Genomic DNA, 13520 nt, shown 5'->3' with positions numbered 1-13520 from the left:
GCATACTCCACAGTGCAGAGCTTGGAGCAAGTCAGCAAAGCCCACTATGTGGGTAAGGCCAAGTCAGATGTTAATTGTACTAACTAAGCACATCTTCCAGGCAGCCTCTACTACTAAGACTCTGGTGATATTTAAAGCAGTCCTGTCAAGGTAGAAGGTACCCTGCCATGCCTTGTATTGAAGCATCTCCCTCTTGTGTTGCTGTCCCTGCCATCACAGGGGGTATAGTTTGCATTCCCCTGCACCCAAAGGAGTGAATCTAATCACTTATTTGTACACTGTACAGGTAGAGCAAATCATTTCCCAGTAAGGAAGCCAGCTGCTGAAAGAAGGTATACACCGTTAGTAATGGAAAACAGATTAGGACGGCATTATTTACACTTGATAAATCAGCAATGGCATCAAAGCGAGTAGTATTACAAACTATTAATGAAAGACATAATAATGAAACAAATCACATAGTAGATCACAACAAAGTGATTCAGTGTAATGAATACTGATACTAAGTAGCTGAACTGTGCACTCTGGGGATACAGTTTTAAATCCATTCCAGCGTGCATACTAGCAATGCAAGCACAAAAAGGATTTTTGAGGAGATAAATTGACCCTGTTTTCTTGCTAAATCAGATCACATCCTACAGTAGATCTTTTGCATGATGATCTAACAAGGTATATAAAAACAGAATTCAGCTTGCAGTACCCATGAGGTGTTTTTGTTTGTTTGTTTTAATCAAAATAGCCACTGAGGTTTCATTTCCCATGAACCTATCATCCAACATACCTTATTTGAAGGAATGACATGAGAAAATAAACACAGTACTTTTTAAAAATGAAAACATGCAAATACTTCACCAGAATACATGAAAAATAAATGTAATACCTACATTTATGACAAATTCATATGATCACTGAAAGCATACAGTCTACTGGTGCTCTGAAGGAGAGAGAGGCCCATGCTATAAAATTCAGATATAAAAACAGATTTTAAACCCCGCAATGGATCTGTCCACACTGCACCTGGGATCATGATTCCTAGCTCAGCTAGACAGACATGCACTAGCTCTGCTGGAGCTAGCGTGCTAAAAATAGCAGCATAGGTGAGGGTAGCATGGACTAGCCGCCTGAGCACAAATCCACCCGCATACTCAGGTGGCTTGCCTGAGACACTGCCTGTGCTACCATGGACTACACTTCTATTTTTAGTGTGCTAGTGTAACACCGACAGACTCCAGTCATCAGCAGGCGGGATCAAGCTAGGGACCACTGGAGCTTAGTGCATGAGCTAAAAGCCAACTGGCTATTAACTACGGCTGTAGAGCAAACTCATTAATCTCTTTCTCTCTCTTTCTCTAAGTGGTCTCAGTGCCACCAGATGGGACAGACCACCAAACCCAGGAGGTGTGTGGGTTACACTAGCTCAAGCAGAGCTAGAATGTCTGTCTACACATGCTGGGAAGTGCGCTCTCAGCTGCAGTGTAGACATACCCAAAGTTTAGGAGTGTTTAGATCCAGGATTTGGGGTTGACCTTCAAAAAGGAAGTGGCACCTTGCAACATTCACATCTAGAACTGGGTTTGTATTCTGATCAAGGAGTGTTCAATTCATGATTTTGTTTTAGACCCATCTCTTCTATGAACACTAGAAGCACCAACACTGGTAAAGTCAAAATAAACAGATAGTGAGTTCATAAATAACAACATATTCAGCCAGAAATGCATTATTTATTATTATTATTATTTTGAGCTTGTTGCAATTCAGAACTGTGGGAAAGAGAAGGTGTTAAGATTTTTCTTTAGTTAAAAACCAGAAAGAGGATGTAATGACTATTACTACCGTAATGACAGCTGATGGAAATTCTCTTGTAGGTTTCTCAGTAGGTAGAGCCTTGGGATCTAAAGGTTCCTGTATCAGTATTCTTCAAAAGATTATGCATCAAATGTCAATGGGAGGCCTGCACACACAGGGAGAACTAAATAATGGGTGTGAATTGTTCAGTGAAGATAGAGCCAAGAGGACAATTTTTTCCATGGGTTAGTTTTGTGGAGGTGCAGTAATGGGACACAAAATGCATGGTGGTATAAAAGAGGTGTATGTTTTGTTTAAAAAGTGATCCTGAGAAAATATAAATTTTAATAAATATTGATCCTGAAACAGATTTTACACAAGTATTAACTATGATGAACGCACTTACACAAATCACCAAACACAAATTGTTTTCCTAAATGCTACTACATATACCCCATCCTGTGAATGCACATATCAAATTCAGAAAACCGTGGTATAGCTCTAAATTTCTGCTTTATTTACAGTTCAATTGTGCAAAACTGTTAAGAATTCCTAGTAGGATTGCAATGTGTTGTTCACATTAGACCTGTTTACTCTCCACTGATGTTTTTAAATCTATTGTTTTGACAGTTCTCCATAATAATTACAGTACCTTCATCATTATAAAATACAAATAAATCAAATCAGCATGAATCTGAAGAAGCTGCATATTCACTATGAATCGTAGAAAACAATTATGCATAAAGCTGCACTACAGTGCGTCCATCATTTTCATCCTCAGCAAGCCACCTTGAAGGAAAAATATAAAAACCCATAATTGGTACATTAGGTACAGTATATCTGAAATCCAACAAATAGACAAGGAATAAGGCCCTGCTTCTGCTCCTTCTGATTTCAATGAGAAATTTGCCATTGACTTTAACAGGAGCAGAAGTGAGCTAAAAGAAAAAGGCACTATATAGATAAGTTACAAATAGATGATTTCACTGAGTGGCACAAATCTTAGTCATTTTAGATTAAGAAAATATATTGTAACAGATTATTGTATATGATATCATATTCCTAGGGCTAAGAATGCTACTATTTTAATCTGACGCCTCTTTATTGGCCCAGAGAGACCCTTGCCCCCCTGATTTCCACAGTAGCCCAGTTTTTCTCCAATAAAAACCAGTGGAGGCTTTGCCACTGACTTCAGTGGAAACAGGACTGGATCCAAAGTTAAAATGTATAGAGGAAATACTAATGCTAATACATATTACTTTATAGGTAGCAATTTTTGTCTTCAAAAAAGCTTTAAAAATAACTAAGACTTTCAACCCTTCTGTGAAGTATGTTGGATAGGCTAGATTCTCTTGGGTTATCTGGCCCCTTTGTTGCTCTGGTATAGCGAAGGGGTTGGAATTCCCTCGGGGCAAAAAGGGGTGTTCCCAGCTGTTGTAAAGCCAATTAATCACCAGTTGTGTCAGGGAGTAGAATGGGGTTTGGTCAGTGTGCTATTAAGCTCCTTCTAATATTGGCTGGTGTTATGGCCCCTGGGAGTCATAGACCTGATTTTGCTGTAAAATGTCGGGGCCAAGGCCAACCTCAGAATCAGGACACTACAATCATCCCAGTAGACGACAGACACAGGTCAGAATCTGGTCCTATACCTATATACATAATCCATCCATGTTTCTTTAGTACACCCATCACCATGGAATCTTATTTTACATAAGGAATAACTGGGAAAGAGAGAGTAAGGCCAACCTTTTTACAAGTCTCCACTAATTTTGGATGCTCAATTTGAGACACCTAGGACTTTTTCACAAATACTGTGAACTCACAACTCCAGCCGAAGTCAATCGGAGTTACAGGTGCTCAACACTAGAGGTCTGAAGCTAAATATCCAAAAGACCAAGACATCTAAAATCACAGGATATTTTGAATTTTTTGGCCGTAGTGACTTATCCAAGTTGACAGAAGGATTTAGAGTCAGGATCGGAATCGGACTTTCTTGGCTCCCAAACCTGTTTTTGGAACACTAGACTATGACCCTCTCTCTAAAAGCAGGACACTTGTGCAATTTTTATACTTCTTTGTTCTGAGGATACATTAAAATTATATTTTACATCTAGAAATGGAGGAACACATAAACATAAATCTTTACTAGTGTTTGTTTCTATTGTTTAATTTGAAGCTCTATAAAAATGCTGAGAATTCAGTGTATTGCAGGGAATATCACACTAAAGGTATCGTTCAGTTATAAATTTCAATTCTGAGAAACAAGTGTATTGCTTCAATTTATCTGACGAATATTTATGAAGAGCTGTAAATTATCAGTATGTTCATTAATAGTTAAGATTTAGGATGGGTTTCTGCTTGTACAGTACGAATCTTAACCAATCCTCTCACTGTTTTTTCAGATAAACCCCTAAATTAGTGTTATGATTTTCTTTGTGTACCACTTGCATGAAAAAGCCTTCCTTTTAGCTTTAACCTTGCATAGCTAAATAAATCTCATGGCCCCTCTTCCAAACGGATAAATAGACACTAAAACTGAACATTTTTAAAAAGCAATTGTGGAAATACAAAGTACAGTTTGCAGTATATGTTATTAAGAAAACAGCTTTCCAAATAATGAAGACATTTAATGTATTGGCTTACAGACCTGCTGCAGTTGAAGCAATACACTTCATTTGTAGATGAATCTGTGATTTCTACTTTTTCCAGAAACCAGCCACTTGCTATAGAAGGAAAAAATAGAGCAAGTAGACATTTAATATAACTCAAATGCAAACAAAGTATAGAAAAAAAGTTTCATTTTCCAGTCCTTCAGTGATTCAGCACTATCACATGTATCCAATATAAATAACAAAACTGAAACACAGATAATCCAAGTTATTACCAACTCTTCTTCATTTTTAAAAAACATTCCTATGACGGTTTTGACAGAAAATAAAAAGGTAAGCTTTGATTACATCTCAAATTATTTTTTTCATCATTGAAAGGAGCAGTTAGCAAGTTAAATGAAGCAGAGTGCACAGCCATATGGCACAAATTCTTGAAATTAGATTTTGCTGGTTTTTTTTTCCAGTGTGAAATGTTATCTAAGAACATACTACATGGCTAATGTGTTTTGATCTACATTAGCTGCCAAAGTAATAAAAAAAACGGAGAGAATTTGTAAGTAGAAACAATCCTTAAGGAAATACAATGCTCTTAATAAAGCAATGGGAAAACAAGTCTTTTTGGCTGATATTTTTTATTTTTAATAAATTTATTTAGATTTGTGCAAACTAACTGGCGAGTATGAATGTTTCTTATATCAACATGTTTTTAGGACCAATTCAGAAAATCATCCTGTTCAGGAGAACACTCAAAGATGTGTATACACTTTAAGCATGTGTATAAATTCCACTGAAGTCAATGGAACTTCAATGGAGGCCTATGAGCAACAGAAGGAGATTAGGGAGTTCATGATCTTCAGAGGTGAAGAACTCTACACATTAGACATAAGAACGGCCATACTGGGTCAGACCAAAGGTCCATCCAGCCCAGTATCCTGTCTGCTGACAGTGGCCAATGCCAGGTTCCTCCGAGGGAGTGAACCTAACAGGTAATGATCAAGTGATCTCTGTCCTGCCAGAATTTGAACAAACATCTTTCAAGTTTTCATTATGGAAGTTTTCATCTTTAAACAAACTGGCGCCATTTGGGAATGTTTTGCCAAATGGAGAAATATCTGTGGTCCTGCTCCACAGTTGATTTATGCCACAGCACTCCTTGTTCCATTTAATATTACAGTGTGAACACTGCTTTTACTGTGGTGAATATACCACTACTGTCTTGGTGTTTGTTCTTTAGAAGTTGAGTTTGACTGTAGAAGTATTTCATGTATACACTTGGAAGCCAAATAGAAAAAATACTATCATTTGTTGAAATTGTATATGGGTGCCTCTGTGCATAATTTGTGTTTTGGAAATAAGATACAATATTATAATCCTTTAATCTGATTTGCAGAACCATGGACAAAGTATAAAAGAGGACAAAAAATCCTTTACAAAATATTTTGCCGAATCTCCCCTATTTGCAGAAAAAGGTCAAAGCTTGCCAAAGTTTCTTATTGCTCATGAATGGTTATTAACTGATAACTATGTAGAACCTAGGATATAAGGATGCCCACATTCTCAGTCTCCAGTTCCCAAGAGTCACTTATAGAGATAGTGAAGTACTTTTGGTACTCTTCTAATTAAATCTTCTGAATTGTTTCATATATCACAGACACTACTCATAAGATATGACATTTCATGGAAATCTCTGACTCGTGCACATTATTAGTGATTATTTAAAATCTCTCTCTCTCTCTCTCTCTCACACACACACACACCTTAACAAACACAAAGGAAGGCATTGCCGCTGTCCTGAAGAGTTTACAGTCTAGGGTTTTACTGTTATCCAGGGAACTCCAACTGACTTTAATGAGAGTTCCATGCTTGCGGGGCTTGATGAGTCAGGGCCTATATTAGACAACATCAACAAATGTAAGACAGGATACCGTGTGGCATTTATGTTAAAGGAGGGCATGGGGTTGCAGAAAATGTGTAGCAGAAAGCAAGTGTTCTCTTTGGGGTGGGAACAGTCTTTTTGTTCTGTGTTTGTACAGCACCTAGCACAATGGGGTCCTGGGCCAGGTCTAGGGCTCCTAGATACTATGGTAATATATGTAATAATAATCATCATCATAAGTGTTGCTTGAAGAGAGTTTTAGAGAGAGATTTGAAGGACAAAGTGAGGGAGTTAGATGGGATGACAACACAGCGACTGTTCAGTGCATAGGGGTCAGCACTGTCGAGTGTGGCGTAAAGAGCAAGGAGACAGAGAGGAAAGATAGTCTTGTTGTGGAGGTGCTGGATTGGGATTCAGAAGACCTGGATTCAATTCCTGGCTCTGCCATGTACTTCTGTGTGAATTTCTCAGGACCTTAGCTCCCCATCTGTAAAATGAGGATAACAATCCTTCCTTTCCTTTGCCAGACTTGTCTATTTAGACTAAATTATTTAGGAAAGGAATAATTTCTTACTATATGTGTGTGTTCAGCACCTAGCACAATAGTAGCCCAAGTTCTGCTGAAGTCTTTAAGCTCCACTGTAACACTATTATTAATAATATTAAATAAAAAGGAGCATTAAGATGAAAGGTTGAGGGAGAGAATAAACAGCAGGAGGGGGAGTAATGGGATTTTATTTATTATTGATATTTTAATAAATACATTTTTTAAAACTTCAAATTAGCCATCAGCCCACTCTGATGAACAATCACTGCAAAGTTTCCAGGTCATACAGCTTTCAAAAGATAATGATACAGTGTTGTGTGGGTTATGACTGAGAGTTAGCAAAAAATTGTCCAACCTTGGAGTCAGCAGGACTTGCCATCATCACAGATTTGTCCACTGCTTCCTAGTTATGATAAACTTGTGACCTCTTCTAATGGCCCATGTGGTCAAAAATGTGAATTTTATTTGGCTTTTTAATTAAAGCATTGGGATCAATATCAATTGATTTTTGTAACATCAGATAGGGGAGTTTTAGCTGAGTGATCTGACCAGAATATCTCAGTACAGATTTCTTAGATTCAAGCTATAGGTTGTTCTCTGATTCCAATTTTATATTTCTAGTGTACTTTTTTTTTTTAACTAGGACTATTAACTAAAGCAATATAAGTTCAAGACATTATATCCTGGGAGTATTACTTCTTTTGCTTTGTTAACTTTTGGTCTTATGCAATACTAATGTTGCATCGTTAAGTATGTCTCTCTCTGGTGCGACACATTGTCTTCAATTCAATCTTCTAAACAAACCAATTCTTACATTTTCTCTATCTAATTTTTTAGATAATGCACCAAAATATAAAAATGTTTTAATCTAGTCTTCACTTTTGGGGCTCAGTCCTGCAGTATTTAGTAGGAGGTTTGGGTAAATAATGACTGCAGGATCAGACCTTGAGAGATGCAGAAGTATGCCAATGTGATAGGTTTCTTTTATAAACATGGGCTAGATCCTCAGCTGGTGTAAATCAGTGTAACTCCATTGTCTTGAATGGAGTCACTGTTGCTTTATGGATTTACACCAGCTAAGGGTCAAGCTCTATATCAGTTGCAATGAGTTTACAGGCATTTTCAAATGTCAAGCAGATCCTTAAAAATCTATATTCTGCTTACAAACATATTTAAAACAGAGAGAGAGTACTTACCAAATCCTTTCCCATCATGGCCAATTTCAATTGAATGCAGTCTTCCTAAACTCTTTGTCTTAATCCTGAATATGTCAGACTTCAAAATTGAAAAAGAGGCAGCTATTAAAATGTAATAAGTCAAAGTCTGGAAAGTAGCACGCTTGCCTAGCTCAGTTTTGAGACCATTCAAATGTAACCGAATGGAAGAAAACTAGATGGCTGACAATATAAATGCATTACTACTACTAATGTAGGTCTTTTGGTATAGGCTTTGTGTTGCTAGTTTTCCTTCAGTTTAACATGAAAGATGTACTACTCAAGTTATAGTTGAATTATTCTTACCCTTTTATTGGTTTCCACACACAAGAGAGATGTTTCTGCTTGGTACATTATGAATTGTCAACCAGATAAAGTAATAATACCTTTTATTATTTTTGGTTTATGATACACAAACATGCCTCTGAGAATATAAAGATAAGTGATTTTTATTCTGTTTACTGTCAGACCTCTTAAATGCTCCACATTTTGGTTCAAAACATGGGTTTGTTTCATATATCATAGGAAGGAGAAACAGCAACTTTTTTCATTAAGGCATTTCTCCGAGAAATCAAAAGGCAACCATGGCATGCATCTTCAGGGAATGCGGTTGGATTGCTCCAAGGTTTTCCATCGATCTGATCCCACATCCCAGTGGACCATGACAGCTGGTGAATGTTACTAAATCTGCAGGTGCAACCAGATTCTCTCTCTCTTTGCTCCTTCTGCCTGCAGCAACAACTTTTCCCACCTCCACTAACCCTCTGCCCATGGAGGATGCTATATGGGTGAAGATCCACCAGAAGACATTGGCAGGCAGAATGGACAGAGCTACTCAGGACAACTTAAGTGAAGAAGGTTTGGGATGGCTGGGAGTTCAGCTACAGGGTATAAGATAATGATTTAGGACTGGAGAGTAAAAAACACCCAGACTAGACTCAGTCATCACCTGTCAAGAGTCATTAAGGAGAAAATCTGAGGAGGGAAGATATTTTATTTCCTGTTTCATAAGAAGCTACTGTAGCCAAGCATCTGACAATGGCCTGGAGTAGGAGGACATCAGACTCTGACCGGAATGCATGCTGTCCTTTTATCTGATTATGTGGCTGCACAATATTTGTGGCTGACAGGACTCTTTACAGTGCCAGGTTCCATGACAAATTTGAATGCTGGAATTTAGTAGGGTAGTATACTTCCATCCAGCATGCAAATGCAAGTATGAGTGTTCCGGGTTTGCACAGCAGCAACACACACACACAAACACTTTGTATTTACGTGATGCCTGTAGAAAAGTGGGTTCATTCAGATGCCACAGCAATGGGCCTAAGAAACAGAAAGGCCCCAGAGGCACTTAGGACTTGTCTACACTACTGCACGGGGTCGATCTAAGATACCATGTTTTCACTGCAGTAAGTCAACAGCTGATGCTCTCCCGTTGACTCCGCTTGCGCTTCTCGTCCTGATGGAGTACCGGAGTTGATGGGAGAGCACTCGGTGGTCGATTTATTGTGTCTATACTAGATGTGATAATCAACCCCCGCTGGATCGATCGCTGCCTGCTGATCTGGTGGGTAGTGTAGACATGCCCTTAGAGTCACTAGAAGTAAGAGATTCTCCACTTCTATTAGAATAGAAGTCCTGGAATAGCTACTGTATCACATTATCATTCTGGTGAGAAGGTTAAAATGTAGGATTTTGTTTGTTTTGGTGGTTTGATGAGATTTTTCTGGAGACTTTATCAAGGGTTTAAGATACAATTTCTAGCCAAACACTTAAAAATGGCTGGGGTCATGTCTCATGTAGTGACTTGGAGAACAACAGGAGGCTGCAGTTCCTTAAAAATCCTGACCATGAATGACCTGTCCAATCTGGAGACAAACACATCACATAACAGACTCTGCAGTGCTTACCTTTCCTCTTTCAAAAGGATCTTGATGTTCCAGTGGTTTAGTGAGCTGAACTAATTCAGATGAGTCCTCATCCCCAAATAAAATTACATGCACGTTGGCATCAGTTCCTGCTCCCTTCTTGTCACCAGTATATACTTTAATTATGTATTCTACCAGACTTTCCAGGGGGCTTTTTTCCTTATTTAAAGTGTGATCTATTTCATTTTTGAGTTTAACACCTTCCCTGCTAACAAAAGATACTGGGATCTCTCTCCTTATTTCAGGTTCATGGGCATCCAGAGAGAACACTCTGCAAGGCAAAACCATACACAATAATGTGAAACTGTAGTATATTTTAAGTTAGGAAAACATGAATTTCCATCTGACTGCTAACGAGAGAATCTAGCATGGATATTTTTGCTAAATACCCAGCAATTAACATACTATGTAACAAAAGTCGGTTTTGATCAATTGCCTGATTTATGTTTTTAAGATTAGCTTAAAAAGACCAAGCTTACTCATTCACTTCAAATATGTAGACAGGTTCTTGTTTTAGTGCTTCCTTCAAATGTAAAGTTTTAACATCCAGTTTGCAGTCTACAAACAGAAACAAAATAAAATTAAGATACTCAATTGTACAGCCAGAATTTATGTGGAATCTGGCAATGATATAGTTATAGCATTCTTATTATACTAAAAATATAACTTCTTAGTCAATCAAAATACAATTAAACTGCCTGCTTCACAAGTTTTGCACTATTATAGCTTCCCCTATTGAAATGGTCTAATTGCAGGATTTCCATTCTAAACGTCAACTTCCAAGTTTAGGGCAAGATTGTTCTCTGATCCTAGGCAGATTTGCAAAGGCATCAGGCCCTCCCCACCCTCTGGATGGGCTATGCAGGTCTGACTCTGAGCATGACTGGGTGGTGGTGTGGGGGAGCAGAAGCTGTGTATCTGATACTCTCCCTGCAGGTAGTGGTTGAGGAGAGCTCCCCGTACAACAGCTAGAGGTATTGGCCAGACAGGAAGAGTGAAATGAGCTGCATCCCCAGAAAGGATGTTGCAACTTACTTCCCACTCAGCACAAAAGGGGAGAAGAGGAAGGATTGAACCCTGAGTCAGAATTCCTTCCCAGGGCTCCTGCTGTGACACTGCAGCTACATAATTCCCATTATTCAGGCTTAGTTTAATGGCTCTATTTTGCTTTTAATGATTAAAATATAATTTCCTCCCTTTGCCCTAGTTTGGTAAACTAGGAATCCCAACAGCTTTAATGATCTTAATAAGGCCACTAAGCACTTAGTCCAAGGATGATTTTATAAACGTAGTCCAAGGAAGATGATAAACTTGAGGGACCAATTTGACTACCCTTACTCATGGCAGTTATTACTTTACTACATGAGTAGTCCCTCTGAAATCAATGATAATACTATAAACCAGTAAGGGTGGCAGAATCTGGTCATACTTAAGCTTGACACTGCCTCTCTGAAGTGTGTATTACAACACACATTTAACTGATGAGAGATTTCAAGCCTTTTGTGCAAGATCACAGTGAGTCAATGGCTGTCAGGAACAAAACCCAAGAGTCCCCATAGTCAGTTTACTGTTTAACTTCTAGACAGTCTGACTCCTTCACAATGAAAAATAAATTATACAGACAATTATGAAAAATAAAGTCTCCTGCTTTACCCCAGAATCTTGCATTGCCAGACAGTATTTTCAGACATGCTTGGAAAAACCTTGTTTCTCTCGTTTTGCCTGCTACTCTTTGGCACAGTTTTAGTGGGCACATTCAGTGATTTAGAAGTCAGTCATATGGATGCAACAACTTCTATTATTGAGATGGAATGCAAAACCAAAAAGTAGTTCGCTGCATTAGTAATCATGATTAATACCTTGCTCTCACATTGCATCTTTTCTTTTCTTGGGGAAGGAAATAGTTTACTTCCTTGATGCAATCAACTATGTGGTCTTTAGTTCTTTGGATTTTAGATAGTCAAGACCTAGATCTTTGCCATGTCAGATTAGAACCTAACAGCAGCCAGAAGAAATCACGATGGACCTGATCTCACAGTGTGTGCACAGTAACCCATTACCTTCAATAGGAGTTTTGCCTGTGCAAGGTCTGCAGGACCAGGCTCATTGGATATCAGATGTATCTAGCAAAAAGTAACTTACTTATTTTGCTGCTGATGGACAGGACAACTTTATGCAGTTCTCCCAGGTCAACAGCATCCATTTGAGCTGTAAATGACTGCAAAGAAACATTATCCTATGATACAATTGTAAGATATATTCAATTCACTATATTATATAGGAAGAAAAGAAACAAAGATTACAAATAGAATATAAATGAATGAACTTAAGGGGAAATTTTCAATAACTTTGAAATGAAAATACCTCTTTGTCCTCTCCTTGCTGGGGATTCTGCAATGGCCAGCCAACGATTCTGTCTCCTGTGTCACCATTGATTCCACACACACACACAGTCACAAGTACTACATTCCTCTTGTTCAAAACATTGCTGGAAAACACTGTTACATGATATGTAATCACTGCAAGATCAAAAGGAGAGACATTATGTCACTACCACAAAACTACTTTCCGTAGGTATTTAACATTGCAGCAACATACAGTCTGCTGACATAAGACAATTCAAAAATTGATAGAGATAACAAAAAAGCGAAGCAATCAAACTGTTTCCAGCTTTCTTCTTGATGTTATTCTGCAACTCCCTTTGGCAAACATTAGCAATTGTCATAAACTCACAAATGAATGGTCTGCAACTTTTGGTTAAAACAATAGACACGTGAGTTTAATTTGCCTTTTAACGTGATTAAGGACAGCACCCCCACTCTGGAATGAATAAATAGATCCTTTTTACCTGGGAAATACATAATGGGTGAAAAAAAGTCAATGATATTCAGGCTCCTAAGTCACTTAGGTGCTTTTGAAATTTTTACTGACTGTGTTCTGGGACTTGGCTATAGTTAGTATGGACAGGACCTGAGTACATTTTAAACTGTTTGAAGTTTATGGACCAGATTCTCGACTAGTGTAAATTAACAAAGATCCATTGACATCAAAGTGGCTATGTCAAGTCACACCGGCTGAGGATCTGGCCCTATCCATTTACATCTTCTGAACAGAACTAAATTATATTAAAGTACTGGATATTCAACTCCCTTCATCTTTCAGTCACACTGTTTGCTGCTGCTCCTGCACTACTGGAGAAGCAGATGCATCTTGTTCTTCCAAAAGGCTTTTGTAGGTGGGGGATAATAGCTCAGATTCATCAACCCCCTTCAGCCTGCTGGCACAGAGTGGCCACCTACATCCTTTGAAAGGTGGATAAGACAGGAGGCTATCCAGGTTCAGGTTGACCAGCAAGCACGCGGCTTCCTCTGACAGCCTCTATGTCTAGTGAACTGTAAAACATGCAGGGTTCACTATATGAACCAAACTTTGCACAGGTAACACTGATCTAGCCTCACACCTGGTATACAGGGGTCATCTTTAGTGGTGAGGAAGTAGCTCTTGTTCCATGCCTAATGGATAGCAGCATCGCCTCAGAAGAATATATCAGTGGTGTAGGAT

At 38.4% G+C, this 13520-nt stretch overlaps 1 protein-coding gene across 11 annotated transcripts in view; it reads right to left on the bottom strand.

Annotated features, from left to right (window-relative positions):
- Nucleotides 1–1008: 1008 nt before the first annotated feature.
- RP1 (RP1 axonemal microtubule associated) overlaps nt 1009–13520 on the bottom strand; it is a 314354-nt gene continuing 301842 nt past the window's right edge. For all 11 annotated transcript variants that reach the window (XM_039527284.1, XM_039527282.1, XM_039527283.1 and 8 more), the window contains 7 exons: nt 12324–12478; nt 12102–12177; nt 10439–10517; nt 9942–10230; nt 8014–8092; nt 4433–4508; nt 1009–2574 (listed from right to left, as the gene is read on the bottom strand). In XM_039527284.1, the coding sequence (XP_039383218.1) occupies nt 2520–2574; nt 4433–4508; nt 8014–8092; nt 9942–10230; nt 10439–10517; nt 12102–12177; nt 12324–12478 (809 nt within the window). In that variant the 3' untranslated portion in view covers nt 1009–2519. The remainder of the gene's footprint in view (nt 2575–4432; nt 4509–8013; nt 8093–9941; nt 10231–10438; nt 10518–12101; nt 12178–12323; nt 12479–13520) is intronic.

The sequence above is a fragment of the Mauremys reevesii genome, linkage group 2, assembly GCF_016161935.1.
Source record: "Mauremys reevesii isolate NIE-2019 linkage group 2, ASM1616193v1, whole genome shotgun sequence".
In the NCBI taxonomy this organism is placed as follows: Eukaryota; Metazoa; Chordata; order Testudines; family Geoemydidae; genus Mauremys; species Mauremys reevesii.
Note: the sequence above shows the minus strand (reverse complement) of the source record. Positions and strands in the feature narration are given on the sequence as shown.